General features: G+C 46.2%; 1 protein-coding gene across 2 annotated transcripts in view; it reads right to left on the bottom strand.

Annotated features, from left to right (window-relative positions):
- Arfgef2 (ARF guanine nucleotide exchange factor 2) overlaps positions 1–26,349 on the bottom strand; it is an 85,866-nt gene that overhangs the window by 26,837 nt on the left and 32,680 nt on the right. For both annotated transcript variants that reach the window (XM_069989957.1, XM_069989959.1), the window contains exons 9-23: positions 24,377–24,507; positions 21,187–21,421; positions 20,590–20,689; positions 19,815–19,954; positions 17,457–17,565; positions 16,313–16,496; positions 13,481–13,592; positions 12,662–12,867; positions 9,877–9,961; positions 9,348–9,519; positions 8,643–8,794; positions 6,139–6,267; positions 4,901–5,059; positions 3,776–3,923; positions 2,912–3,011 (exon numbers count right to left, since the gene is read on the bottom strand). In XM_069989957.1, the coding sequence (XP_069846058.1) occupies positions 2,912–3,011; positions 3,776–3,923; positions 4,901–5,059; positions 6,139–6,267; positions 8,643–8,794; positions 9,348–9,519; positions 9,877–9,961; positions 12,662–12,867; positions 13,481–13,592; positions 16,313–16,496; positions 17,457–17,565; positions 19,815–19,954; positions 20,590–20,689; positions 21,187–21,421; positions 24,377–24,507 (2,162 nt within the window). The remainder of the gene's footprint in view (positions 1–2,911; positions 3,012–3,775; positions 3,924–4,900; positions 5,060–6,138; positions 6,268–8,642; positions 8,795–9,347; positions 9,520–9,876; positions 9,962–12,661; positions 12,868–13,480; positions 13,593–16,312; positions 16,497–17,456; positions 17,566–19,814; positions 19,955–20,589; positions 20,690–21,186; positions 21,422–24,376; positions 24,508–26,349) is intronic.

Below are 26,349 nucleotides of genomic sequence, written 5' to 3'. Positions count from 1 at the left end.
CTGAGAGGATCTCTCTTTGCTTGGGGATAGCCTCTGATCTTGATCCCCCTATGTATGCCTTCGATAAATCTGGAATTATAGGCATATGCCACCATGCCTGGCTTGTTTGTTGATACAGAACCTAATTAACTTTTTTTTTTGGGGGGTGGGGCTGGTCCTAGAATTTGAACTCAGGGCCTGGGCGCTGTCCCTGAGCCTCTTTGGGCTTAAAGCTAGTGCTCTACCACCTGAGCCATAGTGCCAATACCAGCTGAATTTGAGTAGTTTTATTTGAGATAAGAGTCTTATGGAAGCTGGCCACCAGTGGCTCACGCCTGTAATCCTAGCTACTCAGGAGTCAAAGCCAGGCTGGGCAGGAAAGTAGTCCGTGAGACTCTTATCTCCAATTAATCACCAGGAAAATGGAAGTGATGCTGTTGGCTAAAGTGGTAGAACACTCTCCTTGAGCTAAAGAGCTGAGGGACAGCGCCCAGGCCCAGAGTTCAAGCCCCACAACCAAAAAACAAAAGTGTCTTATGGACTTTCCTGCCCAACTAGCTTCGAACTGCAATCCTCAGATTTTAGCCTTTTGAGTAACTAGGATTACAGGCATGAGCCACCAGTACCCGGCAGAATCTAATGAATTTTTTTACCCAGGCTGACTTTATTTATTTTATTATTTTTTTTTTGGGGGGGTCCAGTCATGGGGCCTGAACTCTGGGCCTGGGCGCTGTCCCTCAGCTCTTCAGCTCAAGCCTAGCGCTCTACCACTTGAGCCACAGCGCCACTTCCGGCTTTTTTCTTTTTGCTTATGTGGTGCTGAGGAATCGAACCAGGGCCTTGAGCATGCAAGGCAAGCACTCTACCACTGAGTCACCTTCCCAGCCCCCAGGCTGACTTTAAATCACCATCTTCCTGATTTCCTGAGTAACTGGGATTACAATCATGAATAACTGTCTTAGATTATTGGATATAAATTATGTATTAGTTAAAAAAAAAACAATAGAAAAAGGTGAACCAGACTTCTATTGTCTACTACTTAGTTAGGCAGAGAAACAGGAAAAAGTAATTATGAGAGAAAAGACATTCTGTTCAAACCAATAATGGTGGATTGAGTCTATGGTTCCAGCTACTTGGGAGGCTGTGACAGGAGGACTGCTTGAACCAAGAAGTCTGGGACCAGCATGAGGAATGTGCAAGACTGCCACTTTAGAAAAAAATTTGTTGTCTAAATCAATCTATAATCGAGAAGACAGATGTGAAAGTACATAAGAGATAACACTTTGGCTGGAGAGAAGCAGAAAAGTAACAGAACAAGGCTGCATGAGTGGTTCAAGCCTATAAACCCAGTTATTCAGGAAGCTGAGACTGGAAGGGATCATAGTTCAAGTGTAGCTTGGGCAGGAAGTTCTCAAGACTCCCACCTCAATCAATACAAACCAGAAGTGGTAGCAGGCACCTGACAGCTACTCAGGAAAGGCAAATAGAGGTATCAAGGTCTAGGCCAGCCTGGGCATAAATGTAAGACTCTATTTGAAAAATAAATAAGGAGTGGCTCAGTAATAGGGTGACTGGTCAGCATCAGATCCTAAATTCAAAACCCAGTACTGACAAAAAAAGAAAAAAAAGGTAGACAGATGTTTAAACACTAAGCAGACTGGGTAGGCTTTTACCCAGTCTGTTCTTGACAATTTTTTTTGACTGTTCTTGACAATTTTTTAAAAAGTAATTTCCAATAAGGAGACTAGGTAACACAAACATCAGTAGTAGCAAAAATTCTTATTATGGCGCTAGGAATGTGGCTTAATGGTAGAGTGCTTGCTTAGCATGCATGAAGCCCTGGGTTCAATTCCTCAGTACTACATAAACAGGCACTGTGGATCCAGTGCTGGCCTTGAGCAAAAGCAGCTCAGGGACAGTGCCTAGGTCCTGAGTTCAAGCCCCAGGACTGGCAAAAAAAAAAAAAAATTCTTACAATTTCTGTGTGCGCGCACGCACGTACACATACCGGTCTCCATATTGGGGCTTAAACTCTGCCTCAAGCCTTCTTGTTCAAGCCTGGTGCTATATTACTTAAGCTATAGCCGCCACACTGGCATTCTGCTAATAACTGGAGATGCAGTTAAAAGCGTCACAACCTTTTCTGCGCAGGCTGGTTTTGAATTGTGATCCTCTAGGTGTCGGCCTCCTGAGTAGCTACAATTACAGGTGTGAGTCAGCAGCATTTGGTTCAAAATTCTGACATAATTTGTCACAATATCATTTGTTTGGTTGTTTATTTATTTATTGGTCATGGGGCTTGAACTCTGGGCCTGGGCACTGTCCCTGTACTCTTCAGCTCAAGACCAGTGCTCTACTGCTTGAACCACAGTGCCACTTATGGTTTTCTGGTGGTTCATTGGAGATAAAAGTCTCATGGACTTTCCTGCTGGGCTGGATTTGTGAGCCTCCTGTGTAGCTAGGATTACAGGCGTGAGCTACCAGTGCCAGGCAAGTTTATAATTTTTTTAAAGGCCAAAATTCAAGGGATAAGAAGGTTGTTAGTAACTGGGTCATGTATGCCATCTTTTGTTTTTTGGGGTTTTTTTTTTTTTGGTCCGGTTATGGGGCCTGAGTCTGGGCCTGGGTGCTGTCCCTCAGCTCTTCAGCTCAAGGCTAGCACTCTACCACTTGAACCACAGTGCCACTTCCGGCTTTTTTTTCTGCTTATGTGGTGCTGAAGAATTGAACCCAGGGCCTCATGCATGCAAGGCAAGAGCTCTACCACTGAGCCACCTTCCTAGCCCATGTATGCCATCTTTAATCATTCTTAGCTCATACAACCTAGAGCTGGCCACACATAGTGAAACAGATTAGCCACCATCACATCACAAATGACACAGAGGACAGCAAGCCTGGCAGGTCTAAGCTCTCTGGAGAATGATGTCATTACCTGTCCACGGCAACAACCACACTCTGAGAGCTGGTCTCACCAACCGACTCCTGGAAGCTGGCCATCTGTCTTCTGTCTACACCTCCACTCACCAAGTTACCTGCAACACAATGTCCAACATCAGCAGGACTCCCAACGCAGCCCAGAACTTAAGACCTAAGGACCGTCTGCCCCTAAATGCAGACCAGGAACAAGGAGGAGAAGGTTCTGCATGCACAACAAAGCAAAAGGAAACCCCCAGAGACCCTTTTATTTTGGCATTATTTAAAATACACCTTTCATATAAGCTGCCTTGTATGTATATACCAACCACCTGCCAGCCTCTGATGCCTTTCAAGCCCTGACAGTACTAAGATCTTGTATTTAGAAAAACAAATTGCTATCAGCTGATACTCGTCCAGCGCTAGAAAACACGCAACCGCTGTTGAGCCTCTGCGGAGTACCTGGGGAGCAACATAGTGTTGCTCATCATCCTCACAAGCCTGATGGAGGGGTACTGCCCCCCAGGTCCCAGCCTGGGCTTTCCCCCACTGCACTCTCCCATTCCTGGCACCGTGCAGGCCCTGGGAGCCTCAGACGCTATGCCTGGACCCCATCTCTGCGGCTTCCTTGCTGAGTGGCACTGCTCATGTCACTTGGTCTTTCCCAGGAGTCACTGGGTAGGATGGCAGGCCCCTGTCGGTGGGTCACTGAGTCCTGAGCATATGGCCCGGCAAGTTTGCTTCCTCTTCTGATCCTCATTATTCTAGCACAGTGCCGGGAGAGTCCCCCCACTGCTGCAGGACTACACATCCTCAACTAGCATCAGAATACCCCCAGCTCTTGCAAAATCTTTGCCAGCCAGGTGTGGGGCTGGGCTCTTACCAAGCCCGAGGCCCATGAACTCTTCTCCTGCCAATGTGTGGCCTTTCAGGCTCCCTTCCCTCTCTCGCCCAGAGCCAGACAGGTAGCGGGTCTTGACCCCGGTTCCTATCAGCTGAGCAAGCTCCAGCTGGCTGATGCATTTCAAGATCTAAGGGAAAAAAGATATGAAGAAATGAGTACCCACTTTACAGCTCGAAAAGGAACTGTCTCTTGGGTCATTTGTGTTGAGGAACCTACACTTGTCACAGCAGGAGTGAAATCTGAGGCTCTTAGGCTCACTTTGCTAGAGGAAAGGTAGCCAGCTGCAGCTACACAGCCCTCTGATGCGGGTCTTGAGGACATATGACTGTACGTAATTTTTTTAACCACTAAAAAATAAAGAGCAATAAGTAGCTGGGCGCTGGTGGCTCACGCCTGTAATCCTAGCTACTCAGGAGGCTGAGATCTGAGGATCGCGGTTCAAAGCCAGCCCGGGCAGGAAAGACCGTGAGACTCCTATCTCCAATAAACCACCAGAAAACCGGAAGTGGCGCTGTAGCTCAAGTGGTAGAGTGCTCGCCTTGAGCTGAAGAGCTGAGGGACAACACCCAGGCCCAGAGTTCAAGCCCCACGACCGACAAAAACAAACAAACAAAAAGAGCAATAAATAAAAGTAAAGTTGGCACACTGGGGTTTGACCTACTGATGTTTATGCAAACTTAGCAAGTGCTCAATAGAAAAAAACTCACAGAACTGAAGCCAGGGATTCCATCTGCTTCTACACAAACATGGCAGCCTTACTGCCTCTGCCCTCAGGCTTGACTTCCATCTCTGGGCTCACCTCAGGGCCTTTGCCCTCACTGATCATACACACATGCATGTCCCCACAGACAACAGCCTGACTCTCCTAATGACATCCCCATCTCTGCTTTATTTCTCACTTTATTTCTCCTTAGTACTTACCACTTTGGGGCATTTTATCCCTATTTATCTGTTCTCAGCCTGATGTGTCAAGAGGATACTAACTGTGTATTCATGGCATTCTCACTCACAAGATAAACCTAGGCTTAACTGCCAGAAGAACAGAACTGACCAAGAGAGAACCTGTCTGGTAGGAGTGGTGCCACAGTAACGGGAGAGATATACCTCATGCCATGAGTTCCCCAGGTAGTTGCCGTCAGTATGAGCCACCGTGATGAGCGTCTTGATGGTGTCGATGTTCTTCTGTTTCATTTCAGTGATGCTGGAGCTGGCTGTCAGCAGAGAGAAGCGAGCCAGGGCTTGAACATAGGCATCTCGTTCCAGCTGAAAGAGAAGCAGAGCATATTTGAAATCTAGCTCACCTCTTCTAATGAACGCAACACACTATCCAGTGCTTCAATCTGTTGAATGCCCACATTGTCAAGAAAACTAGCATCCACAGTGATCTGCCTTCCCAGGTTACTTAGCGAGGCCATCACTGACCAGCAGTAGGTTTTGAAAGTCCAGTGTCAGAGCCTGAGGTCCCAGTACAAAAGGCAATGGCTGAATGGGGACATGGACAGCAAATTCTCATTGACTAGAAAGAAAGGCTTTGGACAAACCCCCCCACAACCTTCTGACTTTTCAACAGCTAGACAACTGTATGTAATTGATTTGTAGTATTATTTATTTATTTATTTGGTGCTGGTCCTGACACTTGAACTCAGGTCTGGGCACTGTCCCTGTGTTTGTTTGTTTTGTTTTGTTTTGCTCAAGGCTCTCAACTCTACCACTTGAGCTCAGCTCCACTTCCCAACTTTTTTGTAGTTAATTGGAGATCAAAGTCTCACTGACTTTCCTACCCTGGCTGGCTTTAAACCACAATCCTCAGATCTCAGCTTCCTAGCTAGAATTGCAGGAATGAGCTACTAGTGTCTAGCAATTTGCTACATTTTTCAAAATTCAAAACAAGTATATAGACATATTAATTTGCATTCATGTATTTTATTCCCAGAGAAGGATAGGAAATAAATAAAATTAAAAAAAATGGATTTTAGAAGAAAAAAACACTGTCAGGATGTTAGAAATGGAACCAGCCTTGAGCTGTCAATCACATCCCAGACCTCTGTACCCCACTCCCAGCCAGGAAAAAATACTTGAAGCACTAAGGCAGCTAAGCTAGTCAGATAGGCAAAAAAGTTGCTTTGACACATCTGAGCAACTGGCTTGAACCCTACTTACCTTTAAAGAAACTTTAAATGCAGTGTTTTCCCTAAACGAGGCTGTTAACAGCACAAAGCCATGGGTTTCTTAGAAGTCTGTTGGACACTTGATTAACTAAGGATTTCTGATAGTGTCTAAAGTCATGCCAAGTCCAAAAGAATACAAGCCAGCAGTAGGGAACCTTGTTCACATACACTCACCTGCATTGAGAAGATGCAGGCAATTCGGATGGCACATCGGATGCCTTCCAGACACAAGGAAGCCACTTCAGTGTCGTCACAGTTCTGTAGCCCAATGCTGTAGGCGGCCAGCAATGGCGTCCACACCAGCTAGCAAAGAAGGCAGGCTTCAGCAACCCCAGAATTCCAGCAGGGAAAAGCATACTTAGAGGTACACTGTTGGCCACTAGGGGAACAGCCAGGATGCCAAGTTCACTGTTACCTGTATTTTAATCTGTTCTTCTCACAATATAAACAGTCCCTTTGAAACTGTGGTCAAAGCAATCACTCTAAATGTGTTATGCACAAAGGAAATACTGTTACTGGTGGCTGCTGTGCCACTTCTACATCACCCTGTGCCTATGGCAGACATCACTAATCAACCAAAGGTCTTATTCCCTGTTGAATCTGAATTTAAACAGCACATCTCTGAGTCAACAGTAATCAGAAGTCAGGATGCAAAATAAAACTTGTGGTATGTCTATAAAGTTGTTTACTGAAAGGCTCCATATTAAATTACTTAGACAGGGCTGGGAAGGTGGCTCAGTGGTAGAGCGCTTGCCTTGCATGCCTGAGGCCCTGGGTTTGATTCCTCAGCACCACATAAGCAAAAAGAAAAAAGCCGGAAGTGGTGCTGTGGCTCAAGTGGTACAGTGCTACCTTGAGCTGAAGAGCTGAGGGACAGCGCCCTGGCCCAGAGTTCAGGCCCCACGACCGGACCCAGAAAAAAATAAAAAATAAAAATAAATGAATCACTTAGATATTACTTTTCTTTCAACTTTCTTGTGAATTCCTTGAAAATAAAAGGTCACATTAGATACTAAAAGTTATCATAAAAACACTAGAGCTGGGTGCTATGAGTCACACCTGTAATCCTAGCTACTCAGTAGGCTGAGAATTGAGGATCATGGTTCAAAGCCAGCTCTGGCAGAAAAGTCTGTGAGATTCTTATCTCCATTTAACCAACAAAAAGGAAGAAGTAAGCTGTGACTCAAGGGGTAAAGCACCAGCCTTGAGTAGAAAAAACTAAGAGATAAGTGCCCAGGCCCTGAGTTCAAGCCCTAGTACCAACTCAAAATCAAACCAACCACCACCACACCATCCCTCACATACACACACAACAATTTAGAGAAAAATGTGTTAAGTATATAAAACATGTACCTTTTCTTTTTTTTTTTTTATTATTTTCATTATTTTTGGGGGGGGGGGTTTCTGGTTGTGGGGCCTGAACTCTGGGCCTGGGCACTGTCCCTCAGCTCTTCAGCTCAAGGCTAGTGCTCTACCACTTGAGCCACAGCACCACTTCCGGCTTTTTTCTTTTTGCTTATGTGGTGCGGAGGAATTGAACCCAGGGCCTTGAGCATGCAAGGCAAGCGCTCTACCACTGAGCCACCTTCCCAGCCCCAAAACATGTACCTTTTCTAAAGAGTTTAAAAATAGAGACATTAGGTCATATACAATGGTTGATGGCTATAATTCCAGCTACTAAGGACGTAGAGATCAGGAGGGTAGTGGATTGAAGCCAACCCAGACAAAAAGTTGGCTCTATCTATCTAAACAAAAAAACTGGACATAGTGGTGCACACTTGTGATTGCAACTATGTAAGAGGCCTGTCTGTCATAAGTAGAAGGACTGCAGTCTGAGGCCAGCCTGGGAGAAAATACGAGATACTACCTGAAAAACAACTGAAGTGAAAAAGGACTGGGGGCACGGCTCAAGTGGTAGAGCTCCTGCCTAGCAAATGCTAGGTCCTAAGTTTAAACCCCAGTACCGCCTCCCAAATAGCCTTCAGTTACTTATTGTCTTTTGCTTCTACTACCTAATCTCACCTGGTAAACTAACCCTGAAACTACTGAGGTGAAAAAGTCACAATAAAACTGTCCTTTCATCTTTGGTTTTGGACACAGGCTCTTTCTATGTAGCTCAGGCTGGCCTAGAACTTATGATCTTCCTATTTTAGCTTCCCAAATGCTGGGATTACAGGCAAGTGACTCCAAACCCACCTTGTACATACACACGTACGTACATATACATACACACACGATTCATTTCAATAAATGTTATTGTATACAATCAGAAGCACAGAGGCATTGAGCCTGTGTGTTCCTCCTCTGAGTATCCTCCTCCTTTTGTCTTTTATATTTTGCCCTGGCAATTATTAAGTCATTCAGTCTCCTGGAAGCCCTTATACCAACTCTGATCTGACCACCTTTTTTTCAGATGATAGGGAGACAGAGGGTGAATAACCTGACCATGGTCACAGACACACAGAGCAGGAAGCCAGGATTGAAACCCAGACATTCTGACAGCAGAGTCCATAACTAGCATTGACCCTTCTTCAGTGTCACTGAGGGACATGCAGTGAAGACTTCCTTCCAAAGAAGCCTGGCCTTTCCCTTCTCCTCTCTTCCCTGGGAACTTACTAATTGCCTACCCCACTGTGAATCAGGCCTAGCCCCACGTTCCAACTTCTCAGGATACTCACTTTGAACATTGGCCGGACGTGGTCCAAATGTGTGGCACTTGTGAATGGGGCTTTGGCGTGGCTCACAGCCTCCATCAGAGCTTTGGCTGTTTTAGCCATTTGCTCCATCTCCAAATTGTACAGCAGCCGCCGCTGCTTTTCACTAGCCACATCTACAAGAAAGTTAAGAGCCGGAAAGGTGGCTAGTACTCACGGAGCATCTGCCTCATGCCTGACACTGCTTCAAAAGGTTCACAATCATCAACTCACAAATCCACCAAACGTGCCATGAGCCTGTTAAAATATGCTTACCATTTCTCACCCATGAAAAGTAAGGCAGAGAGGTTATACAGCTAATAAGCTAATAAGCTGGACTTGCCCCCGAGCAAGCGTCCAAACCACAGCATCCAGTGACTCTCACACTTTGACAGCTTTGAGAGGTAATTAAAGGAGCTCTAATCAAGGCTGACAGAATCACCACTTGAATTAAAGTAAGGTTTTAACAAGATAATTTAGCTCTTAAGATTACCTATTTTAAATTCCTCTTGTTCCTAATCACAAATTGAGAAACTAGTCATATCATAAAAGAATTAACATAAGCATAATTAATCATTCCTATTCAGATACCTAGATATGTAAATCTCATTTACCAAGAGCATCATTAGTCATGCATTCTGATACACTCAAACACCAGACTTAGCAGAACCATTTGTGGCTGGACCTTACTCTGCTTTGAAGACTTTGTTGCAATTGAGTGCTCTTTTGTTTCCTTCATGGCAATCTTCTTGCCCTCGATCTCCTCGTAGATGCTGGACAGATATTCCTCTGGCAGATCTTTACTATCATTGATGCCCCGATTCATTTTAATATACTGCTCTTTTGTCATTTTATTTTTTACCTGAAATTTTTAAAGATTTCATAACAATCAGATGCTGGGAAGGCAGTTCAGTGGTAGAGAGCTTGCCTTGCATGCATGAGGCCCTGGGTTTGATTCCTCAGCACCACAGAAGCAGAAAAATCTGGAAGTGGCGCTATGGCTCAAGTAGTAGAGTGCTAGTCTTGAGCTGAAGAGCTGAGGGATAGCACCGAAGCCCAAAGTTCAAGCTCCAAGACCACCACCACCACCACCACCACCACCACCACCACCACCACCACCACCACCACCACCACCACCACCACCACCACCAAAAATCCAAGTGCGCATATCCAGCCCCTGTGCAGCTAGGATGGTGCAGGAATCATGAGCGGGCTTTACCTGTGGGCTGTGCAGGTCTGTGGTTAGCATGATAATAGAATATGCCAGGACATACGCAGTGTCAGCGCTCGCAAACAGAGTTTGCCTGGAAGAGAAGATGCCAGATGTGAGGATGGGTCCCAGACACGTGTCACTGACAGCAGACTCATGGCTGCACAGGATGCCCAGCTGGAGACATTCTTATATCCTCACTATCACTGAATGCTAACTATTAAGCTGACTCTTAATAGATCTGAGGCTTCTTGGAAACATCTTGGATGAGAACTAGAGACAGGCAATGGGAAGATGTCAGGAGCCACTCACTCCTGTGCTGCTCCTGGCCTGCCTCACCCTGAGAGTGACGCCTCTTACTCCGGCTTGCTAAGCTAAGCACCCTGCCCACTCCTGTGTGTGCAGGTGCCAGGCAGAGAGGACAAAGGCCGCTGCTGCACAGCAGAGACCAGGAAAACAGTTATGTCGCTCTAAGCTGTAATATATGAACTAAGGCTGAAAACTGGTCTGCCACACTGGCCCCTTCACCAGGAGAGTGAGAAATCCCAAGGAACATAGGAGAGGCCACACTGTACGGGGGATTTACCAGGGTGAGCATTTACTCACTGTCAGAAACAGAGCGAAAGCCCCACAAAAAGCAATGGTCCGTTCCATCTTCCCAGTGAGTTTTAATCGCCTCAGCTCCCCCACCCTCACCCCAGGCCACCTCCCAAGGACAGCTGGCCCTCCTGGCCTGGGACCAGTTAATATGGAGTGGCAGATCAGCACTAGGGTGTCTCCTCAGCCATTTCTATGCACAGTTTACCACACACCCAGACATTTCTGGTTTCATGTGCAGTGGAGAGCCAGCTTCTTAGTCAGGCAATGCGTGTTCACTCTGCTCTGTTATGACCACTTGACTAATCTTTTTTTTTTTTTTTTTGTCGGTCATGGGGTTTGAACTCTGGGCTTGGGCACTGTCCCTCAGCTCTTCAGCTCAAAACTAGCGTTCTACCACTTGAACAACAGCACCACTTCTGGTTTTCTGAGTGGCTTATTGGAGATAAGAGTCTCACAGACTTTCCTGCCTAGTTTTGAACTGAGATCCTCAGATCTCAGCCTCTTGAGTAGCTAGGATTGCAGGCATGAGCTACCAGCCCAGGGCCTGACTAATCTTATTTTTTGGGGGATCTGGTCATGGGGCCTGAACTCTGGGCCTGGGTGCTGTCCCTCAGCTCTTCAGCTCAAGGCTAGTGCTCTACCACTTGAGCCACAGTGCCACTTCTGGCTTTCTTCTTTTTGCTTATGTGGTGCTGAAGAATGGAACCCAGAGCCTCAGGCATGCAAGGCAAGTTCTCTACCACTGAGCCACCTTCCCAGCCCCTGACTAATCTTATATAGGCTGCTCAATCTGTAAAATGGGACACTACTCCCACTGATGACAGGAAATGCAGGTAAAACTCAGGGCCTTCCTGACGTATAGGCAGAAAGTGCTCAGAAAACATTAGTTGTTGTTGTTTTTTTTCTTTTCAACTCCTACCAAGTACAGAAAACATCCATCAACAAAGAACCCAGCCAAGCACGTTGATTCATACTTGTAATCCTAGCTATTCGGCAGGCTGAGATCTGAGAATTGAAGTTTAAAGCCAGCCAACGGAGGAAAGTACGTGAAACTCTCATCTTCAATTAACTACCAAAAAGCTGAAGATAGAGATGTGGCTCAAGTGGTAGAGCACTAGCCTTTTTTTTTTTTTTTTGTTGGTCATGGGGCTTGAACTCTGGGCCTGGGCGCTGTCCCTCAGCTCTTCAGCACAAGGCGAGCGCTCTACCACTTGAGCCACAGCGCCACTTCCTAGCACTAGCCTTAAACAAACAAACAAAAAAGCTTAGCACCCAGGCTGAATTTAAGCACTAGGACTGGCACGCACGCATGTACACACACACACACACACACACACACACACACACACACACACACACACACACACACACACACACACACACACACACACACACACACACACACACACACACACACACACACACACACACACACACACACACACACACACACCATGCAGAGATTGCAGTCTGTGATCTTAGCAGTTGGGAGGTGGAGGCATAACAAAAACCATGAGTTCAAGGCCAGACTAGGCTACACATCAAGACCTTGTCTAAAGAAACAAACCCACAAAATAAACAAACAAAATAAAATGATGTATTTAATGATTGTACTGTTAACCATTTCTATAATATTTTTTGGTACACAATCTGAGAGAACCAAAATCCTTAACATCTAGGCTATCCATTAAATCAGGGAGTGGCACAGTTTGTTTTTACAGCTCTAAGCTTTACAGCTCTAAGCTGGGCAATCCTCTGCCACTGAGTTACATCACTCTCTTTGGCATTTTGAGACCGTGTTTCTATGTGTAGCTCACTGTGGAGCCCATGCTTGTCTTGAACTAATGATCCTTGGGGTTCTGCCTCATGTGTGCTGGAACTACAAGTATGCACAACCAGATCTGGCAAGGAGCTGTTATTTATTAGGGAAGAGGTGCTTAAACTGCTTTCTCTCAGTCTATACGACTACTCTTTTAGAGTAAGTAATAGCATGACTTTTAGCCGTTTGAGCTTAGGCAAGTCACTTAACCTCTCTGGTCCTTAATCTCGAGATACAAATAAGGTTTTCTGAAGTCTTATGTAAGATAAACCCTTAGCACAAAGCCTGGTGCCCAGTGAAGAGAAATTTTACTTGCAAGTTTTAGAGACATTCAAGCAAGATTTGTGCCATGAGAGATGTCAGTGGAGCGCTCACCCTTGGTTGCACTCTATGTATCTTGCAGCAAACTTCTCCATTAAGCGGTCAATCTTCTGGGCTTCCCCGGGGAGACGGAAGCCTTCCAGGAATGTCCTGAGTGCCGAGACAAACTCCTTCTCACAAAAGTCCAGTTGGTCCACGTAGGCATACATCACCTCCTTGTTGAGCCTGGCACCGTCTCCCAGAAAATCTCCCACTTGGGTCTGAAACACGCACACTCACTCACATCTGGAAGCTGTCCACAGGGTCCCACAGCAGAGACACCCGCAACAGGTGGTCAGAACATTCTGGCCTTGATTGCCCACATTAGGTGGCCCAAGGGAAGCTGCCCACCCACCCACTGTAGACACAGGCTGTTCTGCCAGCGGAAGAAGGGGAGGGACACAGAAGGACCAAAAATGAAGAGGACAGCCAGGTGCCCATGGCTCATAGCCACTCAGGAGGCTCAAATTTGAGGATCATGATTCAAAGATTTCCCAGGAAGGAAAGTCCATGAGACTATTATCTCCAATTCACCAGTACAGCTTGCGCAAAAACAAAAACAAAAAAAAAACAGCTAAGAGACAACAACCTGGCCCTGAGTTCAAGGCCCAGTACCAGCCTAAAAAAAAAAAAAAAAAGTAAAAGATAGAGGGGATGACAGACTGGCTTGGAAGGAGCTGTGTTCCTAACAGTTGAGAAACTCCACATGTGCAAGCACACTTTTGCCACACTGGCCAGCACAGGCGGGGGTAGAGCAGGATGAGCGCAGGCCCTGCCTATCTGGAGGCACCGGCCAGGGAGAGCCGCCCAGGGCAGGGCCAGCCCTGCACTTACAGAATCCAGGCGCTCCTCCTGGTGCAGAAACTGGGCGATGTCCTCAACGGACGCTCCCAGCATGCCCTGCTCCTGGAGAAACTGGATCCCCCTCTTGGGTTTCTTGTTGAAGCTGTTTCAAGGGAAGGAACAAAGGTGGCATATTCAAAATCTGAGCAGAGAAAGAGCTGACATTTAAGGTGAATTATGATGACACTATGAACAATCTATTCACTTAAGCTCTTCCAAGTTCCACCTTCAGTTTCTGACCAGCAGAGACTGGTCCCGTCCATTCTCCCTGCTTCATCAGAGAACCCCAGGTGCTCTGCTGACCAGTCACTGGAGTAAAAACTATACTTCCTGAACCCCTTAACTACAGCCAAGGCTGGAGGGGCACAGGCAGGTCTAGGAAAGATTCTTAACCAAGGCTGACTCAGGAAAGCATGTTCTCTTGTTGCCCTTTCCCCTTTTCTTCTTCTCCAGAATAAACACATCATGGCTAGTGCTCCCAAGCAGTTATCCTAGCTATGAAGCAGCCCTGAACATGAAAACGACAGGCTTGTAGTGGTGGAGCAGACAGATAAGAGGTAAGTGAGTCCCTCTGTGGAAGGCTCAGCCTGACGGCCTCAGACTGCCTGCTTTGAATTTCCTTTACTTGAGAATACATTGTTACTGTGACTATATATTTCCTGTTGAAGGGAAGCAAAGGTACCTAATGCATACTTAGCCTTATACTACCCAGTCCAGAAGGACCAGGGCCATGAAGACACAAATCTGGACAAGGACAGAGATGGTGTGCTTACAGAAGGCCTCTTTGAGGAAGTTGGGAATTTAAAAAAGCTAAGAGCCTCCCAAGGAGAAAGCTCCCTGCTACAGTCAAAGGTCAAAGGTGTTCAAGGGACTAAAACACTGCTGTGACTCAGGGGCCTGGCAGCTGGGGTCAATGAGGAAGGCTGGGCCAGGTCCTGGTACAGAACAGAAAATCTGTAATCCTTTAGGCCGGAGGGAGGCAGCTTGACTGCTGGTTGTTTTTTGGTGCCAATCCTAGGGCTTGAACTCAGGGCCTGGACATTGTCCCTAAGCTTTTGTGCTAAAGGCTAGCACTCCACTTGAGTCATAGCTCCACTTCCAGATTTTTTGTTAGTTAATTGGGGAGTCTCACAGACTTTTTTGCCCCAGTTGGCTATGAACCTCAATCCTCAGATCTCAACCTTCTGAATAGCTAGAATTATAGGCAGGAGACACTGACACCTGGCTTGACTTCTGCTTTTAAAAGATCACTTTACCTTCAGTGGAGACAACCGAATGCACTGGAGGGAGGAGGAGAAAGAAGTGAGAACATCACTTCCATTAATGTGTGACTGCTGCTGCCTGTAATCCTAGCTACTCAGGAGACAGGAGTAGGAAAAGAGGTCCAAGGCTGCTCCAGACAAAGTTATCCTGAAACCCTATCTGAAAACAAACTAAAAGCATAAGGCCTGGGGATATTGCTCAAGAAGTAGAGCTTGCCCTAGCATGTGAGAGGCCTTAGGTTTAAATCCCAGTAACAGTGCTGCGCACTGGTGGCTCACACCTGTAATCCTAGCTACTCAGGAAGCTATGATCTGAGGATCACGGTTTAAAGCCAGCCCAGGCAGAAAAGTCCCTGTGAGATTCTTCTCTCCAATTAATTACTCAAAAACTGGAAGTGGCACTGTGGTTAAGTGGTAGAGTGCTAGCCTTGAGCACAAAGAGGCTCAGGGACTGTGCCCAGGCCCTGAGTTCAAGTCCTAGAACCAAAAAAAAAAAAAAAAAAAAAATCCCCAGTAACAATGAATGAATGGACAAATGACTTAACTATCATCATTTAAAAGCTAACCAGTATGAGATTATGCTTATATAAAGACTTACTAATGATGCCGGTCGCTGGTGGCTCACGCCTGTAATCCTAGCTACTCAGGAGGCTGAGATCTGAGGATCACGGTTCAAAGCCAGCCCGGGCAGGAAAGACTGTGAGACTCCTATCTCCAATAACCACCAGAAAACTGGAAGTGGTGCTGTAGCTCAAGTGGTAGAGCGCTCGCCTTGAGCTGAAGAGCTGAGGGACAGCGCCCAGGCCCAGAGTTCAAGCCCCACAACCGACCAAAAAAAAACAAAAAAAAGACTTACTAATGATTACAAAGATGCCATGGCTACATGGCCAACATCCTTGCACTGGAGGTAGGTTACAAACCATGAATGGTTCAAAAAATATACATAGCTAAAACAACCAGGGGAAATATTATTTTTCTGTATGTTGAGAATTTTTGTAATACACAGATACAAAAAATGTTTCCAATAGTAATTTTTACAGGAGGTGAGTTTATGGGTGAATTTCACATTTCTGCTTCATACTTTCTTTTTTTTTGGTCGGCCGTGGGGCTTAAATTCTGGGCCTGGGCGCTGTCCCTCAGCTCATCAGCTCAAGGCGAGTGCTCTACCACTTGAGCCACAGCGCCACTTCTGGTTTTCAGGTGGTTCATTGGAGATAAGAGTCTCGCCGACTTTCCTGCCCAGACTGGCTTTGAACTGTGGTCCTCAAATCTCAGCTTCGTGAGTAGCCAGGGTTATAGGTTTGAGCCACTGGCACCCGGCCTTGCTTCATACTTTCTTAAGTGGCTTAATTTCTGTCATCCGAAAAGGAAAGACAAGCCCTAGAGCTGCCACAGGTATGTTTTCTTCTTGCATGAAGATGCCATGCTCCCTCCCTCGGCCCGGCTCCTTCAGGCTTGATTACAATGCCCCATGCACTGGCCTGCTGTGGGTATGTCCCTGACAGGGGTCAGTCTCAGGTCCCCAGGGTCCTGAAAGCCCTCTGAGCAGTAGCCCACTCACAGCTCAATGCCGTGTTCGATGATTTCTTTTTGCTGCTTGATGACCTCAAACTGCTCTGGGTCATCCTGAATGGTGGTCTGGGTTCCCGAGGACACCGTGGACTCCATGGACGTCACACTGCACCGTCTCGCCATGTCAAGGCCTTTCCCATCCCCTACTTCCTGATCTGTGAGCCTCTCCTGACCTGCAGTGACATAAAAGCATAAGGGGCCAAATAAGATGACACACTGACATGGCCAAGTGAGCACTAGCTTCACAGTTCCTGCCCGTCTGACAGCAGCAAGGCTGTGCTCTACAAAAGCCTCAGTAAAGGGCAGATACATATTTAGTATCACTCAGAAACTTAAATTTTTCATGGAACTTGAGAGGCTCATTCTAAAACTCACATCAGAATGAAAAATGTAAGAATAGTCAAGACATTTGAAGACAATGAGCAGGATGTGTCCTAGCAAGTTTCCAAGCTTTCTATACAACTCTGATCAATTGAAGAATGTAGTCTTTGTGCCAGAATACACAAATCAATTGAGTGGAAGAGAAACTCCAGAAACAGACTTATAAGCATAGGAACGCGTGGAGTATCCTAAAGGTGGTACTTCAAACCGATGAGGGAAAGAGAGAATACTAAAAATGTTGGGAGCAATAATTTCCTTTAACATTCCAGATTAAAAGGCAAAACTTTAACTGAATGCTAGTGATGCATACCTGTAATTCTAGTCACTTAGGAGATTGAGACCACTGGAGTTCAGGCTCAAGGCCAGCCCAAGCAGAAAAGAGTTCATGAGACCCCTTCTCAATGAAAAACTGGATGTGATAACATTCACCTGTAATCCTAGCTACCAGGGAGCCTAACATAGGTGGCCTGCACTAAGGTGCGTGCTAGGCAGGAAGTAAGACTCTACTTGAAAAATAATCAGCAAAATCAGGGCTGGAAGTATGGCTAGTAAAAATACCCACATAGGAAGCACAAAGACTAGAATTTTTGGCCCAGTATAGCCAAAAGGAATTCATTAAATATATATATTAAAATAAAAACAGCAGAACCTTTAAAAAATACTGTAGGTATTTATTAGCAAATCTAACTGTTTTGCTCTATTCCAAGACACTTCCCAGCTGCTCTGAAGGGAGGGTCAGCAGAGCTACTCACCGAGGCTGGTCTGGTGGTTGGGGTTCACGTACAGGTCTTTGCTCCACTCCACCATGCACTTGAGAATGGACACAAGGCACTCCAGGCCTTTCTTCCTCAGACTAAGCTCCTAAAGGCCAAAAGTGACATAGCACAGACAGACCATCATCAACCAAGAGCAGGCTCATACTGGGCTCCTAAGAGATCCTGGGAGGATGTCAGCAATCACATTAAGGATGGATCTCAAGGAATGGCTAACGGCTGGCATAGGAATTATGGACATGTCAAAAACTCTGGCCAAGCTGGGTGCCACGCCTGTAATCCTAGCTACTCAGAAGGCTGAGATCTGAGGATAACAGTTCAAAGGCAGGAAAGTCCATGAGACTCTTTATCTCCAATTAACTAAAGGAAACCAGAAGTGGCACTGTGGCTCAAAGTGGTAGACCAAAAAAGTTCAGGGAGAGTGCCCAGATCCTAAGCTCAAGCCCCACAACTGGGTGGGGGAAGGAGGAGAAGGACATGCGCGCACGCGCGCCAGTCCTGAGGCTTGAACTCAGAGACTGAGTCCCTGAGCTTTGGTGCTCAAGGCTAGTTCTCTACCATTTGAGCCATAGCTCCACTACCTGCTTTTTTGGTAGTTTATTGGAGATAAGAGTCTTTGCTGCTGTCATGGCTTTGAACCATCATCCTCAAATTTCAGCCTCTTAAGTAGCTAGGGTTATAGGTATGAGCCACCAGCAGCTGGCTATGAATATGAATTTCTTTTTGGTCAGTCGTGGGGCTTGAACTCTGGGCCTGCTCAAGGCGAGTGCTCTACCACTTGAGCCACAATGCCACTTCCAGTTTTCTGGTGGTTTATTGGAGATAAGAGTTTCATGGACTTTCCTTCCCAGGCTGGCTTTGAACCAAGATCCTCAGATCTAAGACTCCTGAGTAGCTAGCATTACAGGCATGAACCACTGGCACCCAACTACGTATATGAAATTTTTTTTTAAATATAATTTTGGGGCTAGGAAGGTGGCTCAGTGGTAGAGTGCTCACATTGCATGCATGAGGCCCTGGGTTTGATTCCTCAGCACCACATAAGCAGAAAAAGCTGGAAGTGGCGCTGTAGCTCAAGTGGTAGAGTGCTAGCCTTGAGCTGAAGAGTTGAGGGATAGGGATAGTGCCCAGGCCCAGAGCTCAGGCCCCATGACTGACCAAAAAAATAAAATAAAATAATAATAATAATTTTGTTATCATTAACATGCTGTACAGAGAGGTTACCATTTCCTAAGTCAGGTAATGAGTACATTTCTTTTTTGGAAAATATTCTTCCTTCCTTTACTACCCTCCCCCACCCCATTTCCCCCTTCCATTCCTGTCCACAAGTAGAATATAGATTTTTTAAAATAGAATGCCTTCATTTTCCTTCCTTCTCTCCTCCCCATCTTTCTTTGGGCTCTTGCTCTATTTTTTTTGCTTATAGCTGGAGCTTTACCACTTGAGCCACACCTTCAGTCTAGTTTTTTATTCGATAACTGGGAATATAGTTTAGTGGAATTTTTGTCTAGGCTAGCTTTGAACCACAATCCTCAGATCTCAGCTTTCTGAGTAGCCAGGATTATAGGCTGGGGCCACAGGTGCCTAGCCTAAGTAGCATTTCTTAAGTAAAAAGTAAATTTAAGGGCTGGGAAGGTGACTCAGTGGTAGAGTGCTTGACTTGCATGCATGAGGCCCTGGGCTCAATTCCTCAGCACCACATAGTAGAAAAAGCCACAAGCCGGGTACCGGTGGCTCACGCCTGTAATCCTAGCTACTCAGGAGGCTGAGATCTGAAGATCATGGTTCAAAGCCAGCCCAGGCAGGAAACTCTTATCTCCAATAAACCACCAGAAAACTGGAAGCGGAGCTGTAGTTCAAGTGGTAGCGCACTAGCCTTGAGCTGAAGAGCTGAGGGACAGTGCTCAGGCCCAGAGTACAAGGCCCATGACCGACAAAAAAATAAAAAAATAAAAAAAAGTAAAGTAGAAAAAGTGGCACTGGGGCTGGGAAGGTGGCTCAGTGGTAGAGCGCTTGCCTTGCATGCATGAGGCCCTGGGTTCCATTCCTCAGCACCACATAAGCAAAAAGAAAAAAGCCGGAAGTGGCGCTGTGGCTCAAGTGGTAGAGCGCTAGCCTTGAGCTGAAGAGTTGAGGGACAGCTCCCAGGCCCAGAGTTCAGGCCCCACGACTGGACCAAAAAAAAAAAAAAAAAGTGGCACTGTGGCTTAAGAGGTAGAGAGCTAGCCTTGAGCTGAAGAGCTGAGGGACAGCGCCCAGGCCCAGGCCCAGAGTTCAAGCCCCATGACCGACAAAAGAAGCCTACTTCAAATACAACCGAGTGTCTTATAGCCTCACCTGCAGAGGGGTCATTCCCAGCTCATGGCCGCTTCTTCCCTGAGCAATTTTCGATAAATCATTCACAAGGCGCTCAAAAATGTTAGCAGCATTTAGATCACAGTCATAGTTGACATAAATGTCTACCACACACTGGGCATCTTGGGGGGAAAAAAATTCAAGTATTAGAGATCGAGATCCGAGAGAATAAGAGCTATTTCCTTATTAAACAAGACTTCTTTGCCAACAAAGTTTTCCCAGTGAACTCCCAACCCAGGTGGCTACATCTCAGTCAGGAAATACCAGTTAGGAGGGGGAAAGGCTACTGTCAGGCCTGCTCTTGCACTCAGTGAAATCCCAGGCATCCATCCCATCTCTCCAAGGTCCAGTCTCCTCATCAAAGAGAACAGGCTGGGCATAGCTGAAGCACCTGCCCAGGGGCCTGGGTATGATGACAAGTTATACCAATTCACCTCAGCACCCAGTCCAGACTGGGAGCATTAGCATCTCAGAGCCTGAGCTTAATCCACAGTGCTCAGCTTGTAAGCAGCGTGACCAGGTGCCCCAGTTTGCCAGAATTAGGTTTTTTTGGTTGTTAACACCCAAAGCCCCAGCAAATCGGCCTGAGCTGGCCATCCTCTAAAAGACGACTTCTCATTAGATCAGCAAAAGCCTTTTGAGACACGATTTTCCCCACATTTCAACATTTCATTAGGTAAGAGTTTGGCTTTGGCAGACGAAGTGTCGAAGTGTTCTGTGCATGTCCAGTGGTGAGCCCCCTCAGGCTGACACACACCTGCACAGATCCGCGTCAGGGTCTGGATGACCATCCATCTGTGCTCAAAAGAACTTGTGGATGTTTCTAAAATGTTCAGGAATATCTCTTTGAAGAAGACCTATATGACACAAAGACACAAAGAGACAACAGGAGTAATCAAAATCCAAAGTCCTTAGAGACCAGGAGGTCCTGCAGGTGAAGTAGCCTGGGCAGAAGAAGGGGAGCTCCACTGCAGAAGAACACGGGGACCCTGGCTCATTAGGGGATAGCTGGCAGGGTGGGCCACACCAGATATGTAAACCTCAAAATGCAAGTTGTATGAGCCTTGGGGTCTGAATTTTTATGAAAAGGTACGGCATTATTCATCTCTTTTTTTGGAGTGTGGTGGTACATGTCTGTAATCCCAATGCTTAGGAGGCTGAGGCAGGAGGACTGTGAGTTCCAGGGCAGACTGAGCTATATGGTAAGACCTTGTCACAAAAACAAACAAAATAAACTACTCTCTGGGTTGCCAGAAAATATAATGAGTCACAGTAGTTTGGGGAACTAGACCACCAACAATTTTCTCATCTGATGTGAATGCCACTAAGTAAAAAACTAATGTGGAGTCCATACCTCTATCTGCATTTTCAGGTGCATTTTAAAGTTTGAAAGGAGAGTAAGGAAGATGGCAAGAGAGAGTTCGAAGACATCAGGCACAGAAGAGACGCCATTCTTGGACAATGCCACACAGAGGTACTGTTTGATGGCATTGATGAACATCTCATGGGTTCTGAAGACTGGGCCAGCATTCTGCAACACGGACAGAAGAAGCTGCAGGGAGACCACCTTGGAGCGAAGCTCATGGGACCTGTGAAGAAAAGAAACAATGACAATGCAAGACCGTCAAGCACAAGCAGTGTGCTGCTTTGTGTTTTTCCCCTTGCTGGGCAGGTGGTTTACTGTTTAAGTTGGTGCCAATTCTGGGGCTTGAACCCAGGGCTGTCTCTGAGCCTTTTCATTCAAGGGCTAGCACTCTACCACTTGAGCCAGTTTCACTCTGGCTGTTTGGAAGTTAATTGAAGATAGAATCACACAATCTTTCCTGCCTGGGCTGGCTTCAAACCACAGAACTCAAAATCTCAGTCTCCTGAATAGCTAGGATTACAAGCATGAGCCACTGGCACTCAGCTTGTTTTTAAAGACAGGATCTCACTCTGTAGCCCAGACTGGCTTGGATTGTGATCCTCTGGACTTGTATCTGCAATGCTGGCATTATAGGCGGACACTGCTACATCTGGCTAGAATGGTATGCTTCTTGAGAAGGCCTTGCTTCTCCATCTTTTTCTGAGGCCAGGGAGTTGAGAATAACAACACTTAGATGTTAACAAAATGAGGGCATTCTGGGTCCTGCTGGAACCACAGCCTTTTTTTTTTTTTTTTTGCCAGTCTTGGGACCTGAACACTGGGCCTGGGCACTGGCCCTGAGCTTTTGTGCTCAAGGGTAATGCTCTACCACTTGAGCCACAACTCCACTTCTGGCTTTATTTATTTATCTGTAGTTTAGTGGAGATGAGTCTCACAAACTTTCCTGCCAGGCTGGCTTCAAACTGCGATCCTCAGATCTCAGCCTCCTGAGTAACTAAAATTATAAGCAGGAGCCCCTAGCAGGTACCTGGCCTGAAACCACAGACTTTAGAGAATGAGAGCAGTAATTCCTATTCTGCTGTGTCTCTTGACCACAAAGCAGGTAGTGGAGGATTCAAGCGGGAGTCCACCAAGTCCAGCAAGCAGGCTCTCTGCAGCTGAACTGCCAGGAGTCAATCACCTCAGGTCATCTATAGGAAGAGGAGGTCTCCACCTCCTTCTTACTCCATGTCTGCCAGCCTCACAGCCCACCCCACCCCCTTGAGTTCAAGAATGACTGGAAATAGAACATTTTAGCTGGGCATGGTTGTACGCACCAGTGATCTTATCATTTGGGAGGCTGAGGCAGGAGGTTCCTGAAGTGACACCCCCTACCAAAATTAGGGTATCTGAGCTACTGTTCACTGGCAAGGAAGTCCTTTCTGCTGTAGACAGTCCCTCTTGCTGCAGGGAACTTACTCTCTCCCCTGGGAGAGGAATGTGTGACCCCAGGCTGAGTAGCCTATAAGTTTGCAAGCTCCCAAGCATACCCCAATTAATATCATCCATCATCTTCCCATACGAACTGCCAACACATATTGTAAGGATAGGGCAAGCAGTAGAGGCAGGACCTCTCTGTAGAGAGACACTCCAGGATAATTATTAAAGGAACTTCTCAGAAGTAGGGGCTCAGGGAAAATTAGGGAGTTAGACAAGTTAAATGTGGTAAATAACAGTAAAACTCAGAAAGAGCCAGGAAACCTGGACGGTAGTTTGATTGTGGATGTGATAAGAAGTTTGGAATGTGTTTTGATAAATGTCAGCTAAACCCTTATCTGGGATGAAACAAAGGAGGCCTGGAAATGTAACTTTTGCCTCGATGATGTATTGCTTCAGTAATTGCTATTTTTACTAACTGCTAGTTCTGCCTCTGGAAACCTGCTTGCTATCATGTACACCTCCACCTGTCCACCTGCATGTGGCTTTAAATCCTGCCACAAGAGAACTTAGCCGCTGGTCTTCACTGTCTTGGTATAGTGGAGGTCAGACCCCATGGCTAATAAATGATTCCTAGCCTGATTGACTGAGTGTTGGTGATTCCTTTGGCTGATCTCGGTTTCAAGTCCCACCGGGCCCCAGGAAGCTGGAATATTTCAGTTCCTAAATTCTAGGCCAGGGGCTGGGAAGGTGGCTCAGTGGTAGAGTGCTTGCCTTGCATGCATGAGGCCCTGGGTTCCATTCCTCAGCACCACATAAGCAAAAAGAAAAAAGCCGGAAGTGGAGCTGTGGCTCAAGTGGTAGAGCACTAGCCTTGAGCTGAAGAGCTGAGGGACAGCGCCCAGACCCAGAGTTCAAGCCCCACAACCGGGCCCCCCCCCAAAAAAAAATTCTAGGCCAGCCTGAACTACTAAGCAAGAAACTGACTTCAAAAATACAAAACAAATACAAAATAAGGAATTAGAGAGAGAAGATAAGGAGGAGGAAGCAGAGGAGGAGGAAGAGGAGGGGCAGCTGGGAAAATGGACTATGTTAATTTCCTACATGAGTCCCAGTACTTAGTAGCTGCATGCTGAATAGATGAGTTGAGGATTCTCCGTGGGGAGTATGACTGTAACAAAGTGACTATGAAGTGCAAGGCCCTGTGCTCTGGGCCACACCCAGATCACTCCATTTAATAAATCTTGCAGGGTGATTTTCCATCTTACCAGTTCTCCTATGAGGTTCAGACATTCATACAAGCCCTGGAGCTGCTCTCAAGTACCGATGCCCAGATGGGAACAATCCGCCTGCACTTCCCCTGCACAGGCTGATACCCCTGTGCTAGTTTGTTTGGACACAGAAACATTTGGGTTTTCTGGGTTGAATTTGGGGCTTGCCATGAAGCAGAGGTTTCCAAGCAGGGCAGGGCACACTGTTTGCAAGCATTTTGTCCTGCCACACACTGGGAAATCATATCCACTAGTCAGTAAGAGGTTGAGGGCATGTGTTCTAAATACCAGTCATCTTTTTAACATGTAAACCGAGAAAAGCAACACTGGGCAGTAAAGGCAGAGTCATCGAGGAAGGACCACAGTGGCTGGAAGGACTGTAGAGACTGGAAAGCTACAGAACCATTCACACCGACCAGAGGAGGAAGAAACCAGAGCCACACTCTTCTGCATCACTGGGGTACAGATGCTGTGAACGACTGGGTGCTTACTTTGGATCTGGGGGGCCTTCCCCAAGGGGCTTCATGGAGAGCTTGCACAGGGAGCGAAACACCAGGAAGGCATCCTTCTGCAGAACATGAGAGAACCTGGCAGCCACCGGATGTCCCTGCACATCTGATTCCTAAGATTAGAAATGAAACAGAAACTGACCGGACAAAATACAAGAAAGGTACCCATTGCACGGAGAGATTCCTTAGGAAAAGAGGTGCTATGGGGAATCATTAGAGCAATTTTCTTATTTCTTTTTCATTGGAGAAAAGGGTCTATGTTCCACATCCATGCTGGCCTGGAAGTCACAATCCTCCATGTCAGCCTCTTGAGTGCTAGGATTATAGGTGTCTGCTACCACATATGGCACTGATGGCTCATGCCTGTATTCCTAGCTACTCAGGAGGCTGAAATCTGAGGATATTGGTTTGAAACCAACTCGGGCAGGAAAGTCCACAAGACTCTTATCTCCTATTAATCACCAGAAAACTGAAGTGGAGCTGTGGTTTGCAGTGATAGAGCACTAACTTTGAGCAAAAATGCTTAGGGACAAGTCCCAGATTCTGAGTTCAAGCCCTATGACCGACCAAAAACAAGGGGGATATTTATAATACTGCATCAGAGTAAATGTGGAAAAAAAAAAAGATAGGCATCTTAAAAATGAACATTTAAAATAAAAGTATATATAAACATAATAAGGATTGGTATCATTTACAGACAAGTTCTAAGAATTAAGAAAACACGTAAATTTTCCTCTCAGGCAAAAACCATGAATAAGCAATCCATAAAGATTGAGCAACAAACCTGAGCAACCCAGCACTCAGCAGTGAGGCAGGACCCTCCTCCACCAGGCTGGCCAGGTATGAATCAATTACTGTCCTTTTAATGAAGAAAGGGAAAAGAGTAGCTGCCACTTTCCCAGAACACTAATTCAGGGCAGGAATCAAAATCTTAGTTTCCACCCTCTTCCTTTATCTTTTCCTTTTCCTCACTTCCCTGTCTCCTACTTCCCTCCTTTTCTTTCTCTTTTCTTTTCTGTTTTTTGCAGTGCTGGGAATAGAACTACAGGGCCATGCACCAAGCAAGTTCTACCTGTAAGCTACAGCCCTAGAGCTTCCAACTCTTGACCCACTAATAAATACAACTTGTAGAAATTTATCCTTAAGAAAGAATTAGGAAGGGTTGGGAAGGTGGCTCAGTGGTAGGATGCTTGCCTTGCATGCATGAGGACCTGGGTTCGATTCCTCAGCACCACATAAGCAGAAAAAGTCAGAAGTTGCACTGTGGCTCAAGTGGTAGAGTGCTAGCCTTGAGCTGAAGAGCGGAAGGACAGTGCCCAGGCCCAGAGTTCAAGCCCCACGACCAACAAAAAAAAAAATAAAGAAAAGAAAGAAAAAGAAAGAATTAGGAGCTGGGCATGGGTGGCTCACACTTGTAATCCTAGTTTCACGGGAGGCTAAGAACTAAGGATCTCGGTTCAAAGCCAGCCTTGGCAAGAAAGTCCTCAAGACTTTTATCTCCAATTAACCAGCAGAAAACCTTGAGTTGAAGAGCTCAGGGACAGCGCCTAGGTCAAGAGTTCAAGCCCCACAGCCAACAAAAAGAAAAAAGGAAGAAAGAATTAGGTATCTACATGAAATTCACCTAGGAGGATATTTGATAAAAACTGGTAAAAGGGAACTGGTTAAACAGACTATGATAATCCCCACAGAATTTACATAATCATTACAATTTGGTTAGCTGTGTGTGTGCTGATATGGGAGAACACCCTCATGCAGTGGTGTGTGAACAAAGCAAGTCACAGCTTCACATTTCAATACAAGGCCCTGCAAGGCTGAACGCACAGGGATGACGTAACTGCAAGGGAACAAAAACTGGTTCTTGGGGAGAGAAAAAAATTTTACACACAGACATATGTACAGTGTATGTATCAGCTGCATGGAAATACAAATGGAAATGGCAATGCTGGCCAACA

Source organism: Dipodomys merriami, unplaced genomic scaffold, assembly GCF_024711535.1.
Source record: "Dipodomys merriami isolate MVZ:Mamm:240054 unplaced genomic scaffold, mDipMer1.0.p SCAF_39, whole genome shotgun sequence".
NCBI classification, from domain to species: domain Eukaryota; kingdom Metazoa; phylum Chordata; class Mammalia; order Rodentia; family Heteromyidae; genus Dipodomys; species Dipodomys merriami.
Note: the sequence above shows the minus strand (reverse complement) of the source record. Positions and strands in the feature narration are given on the sequence as shown.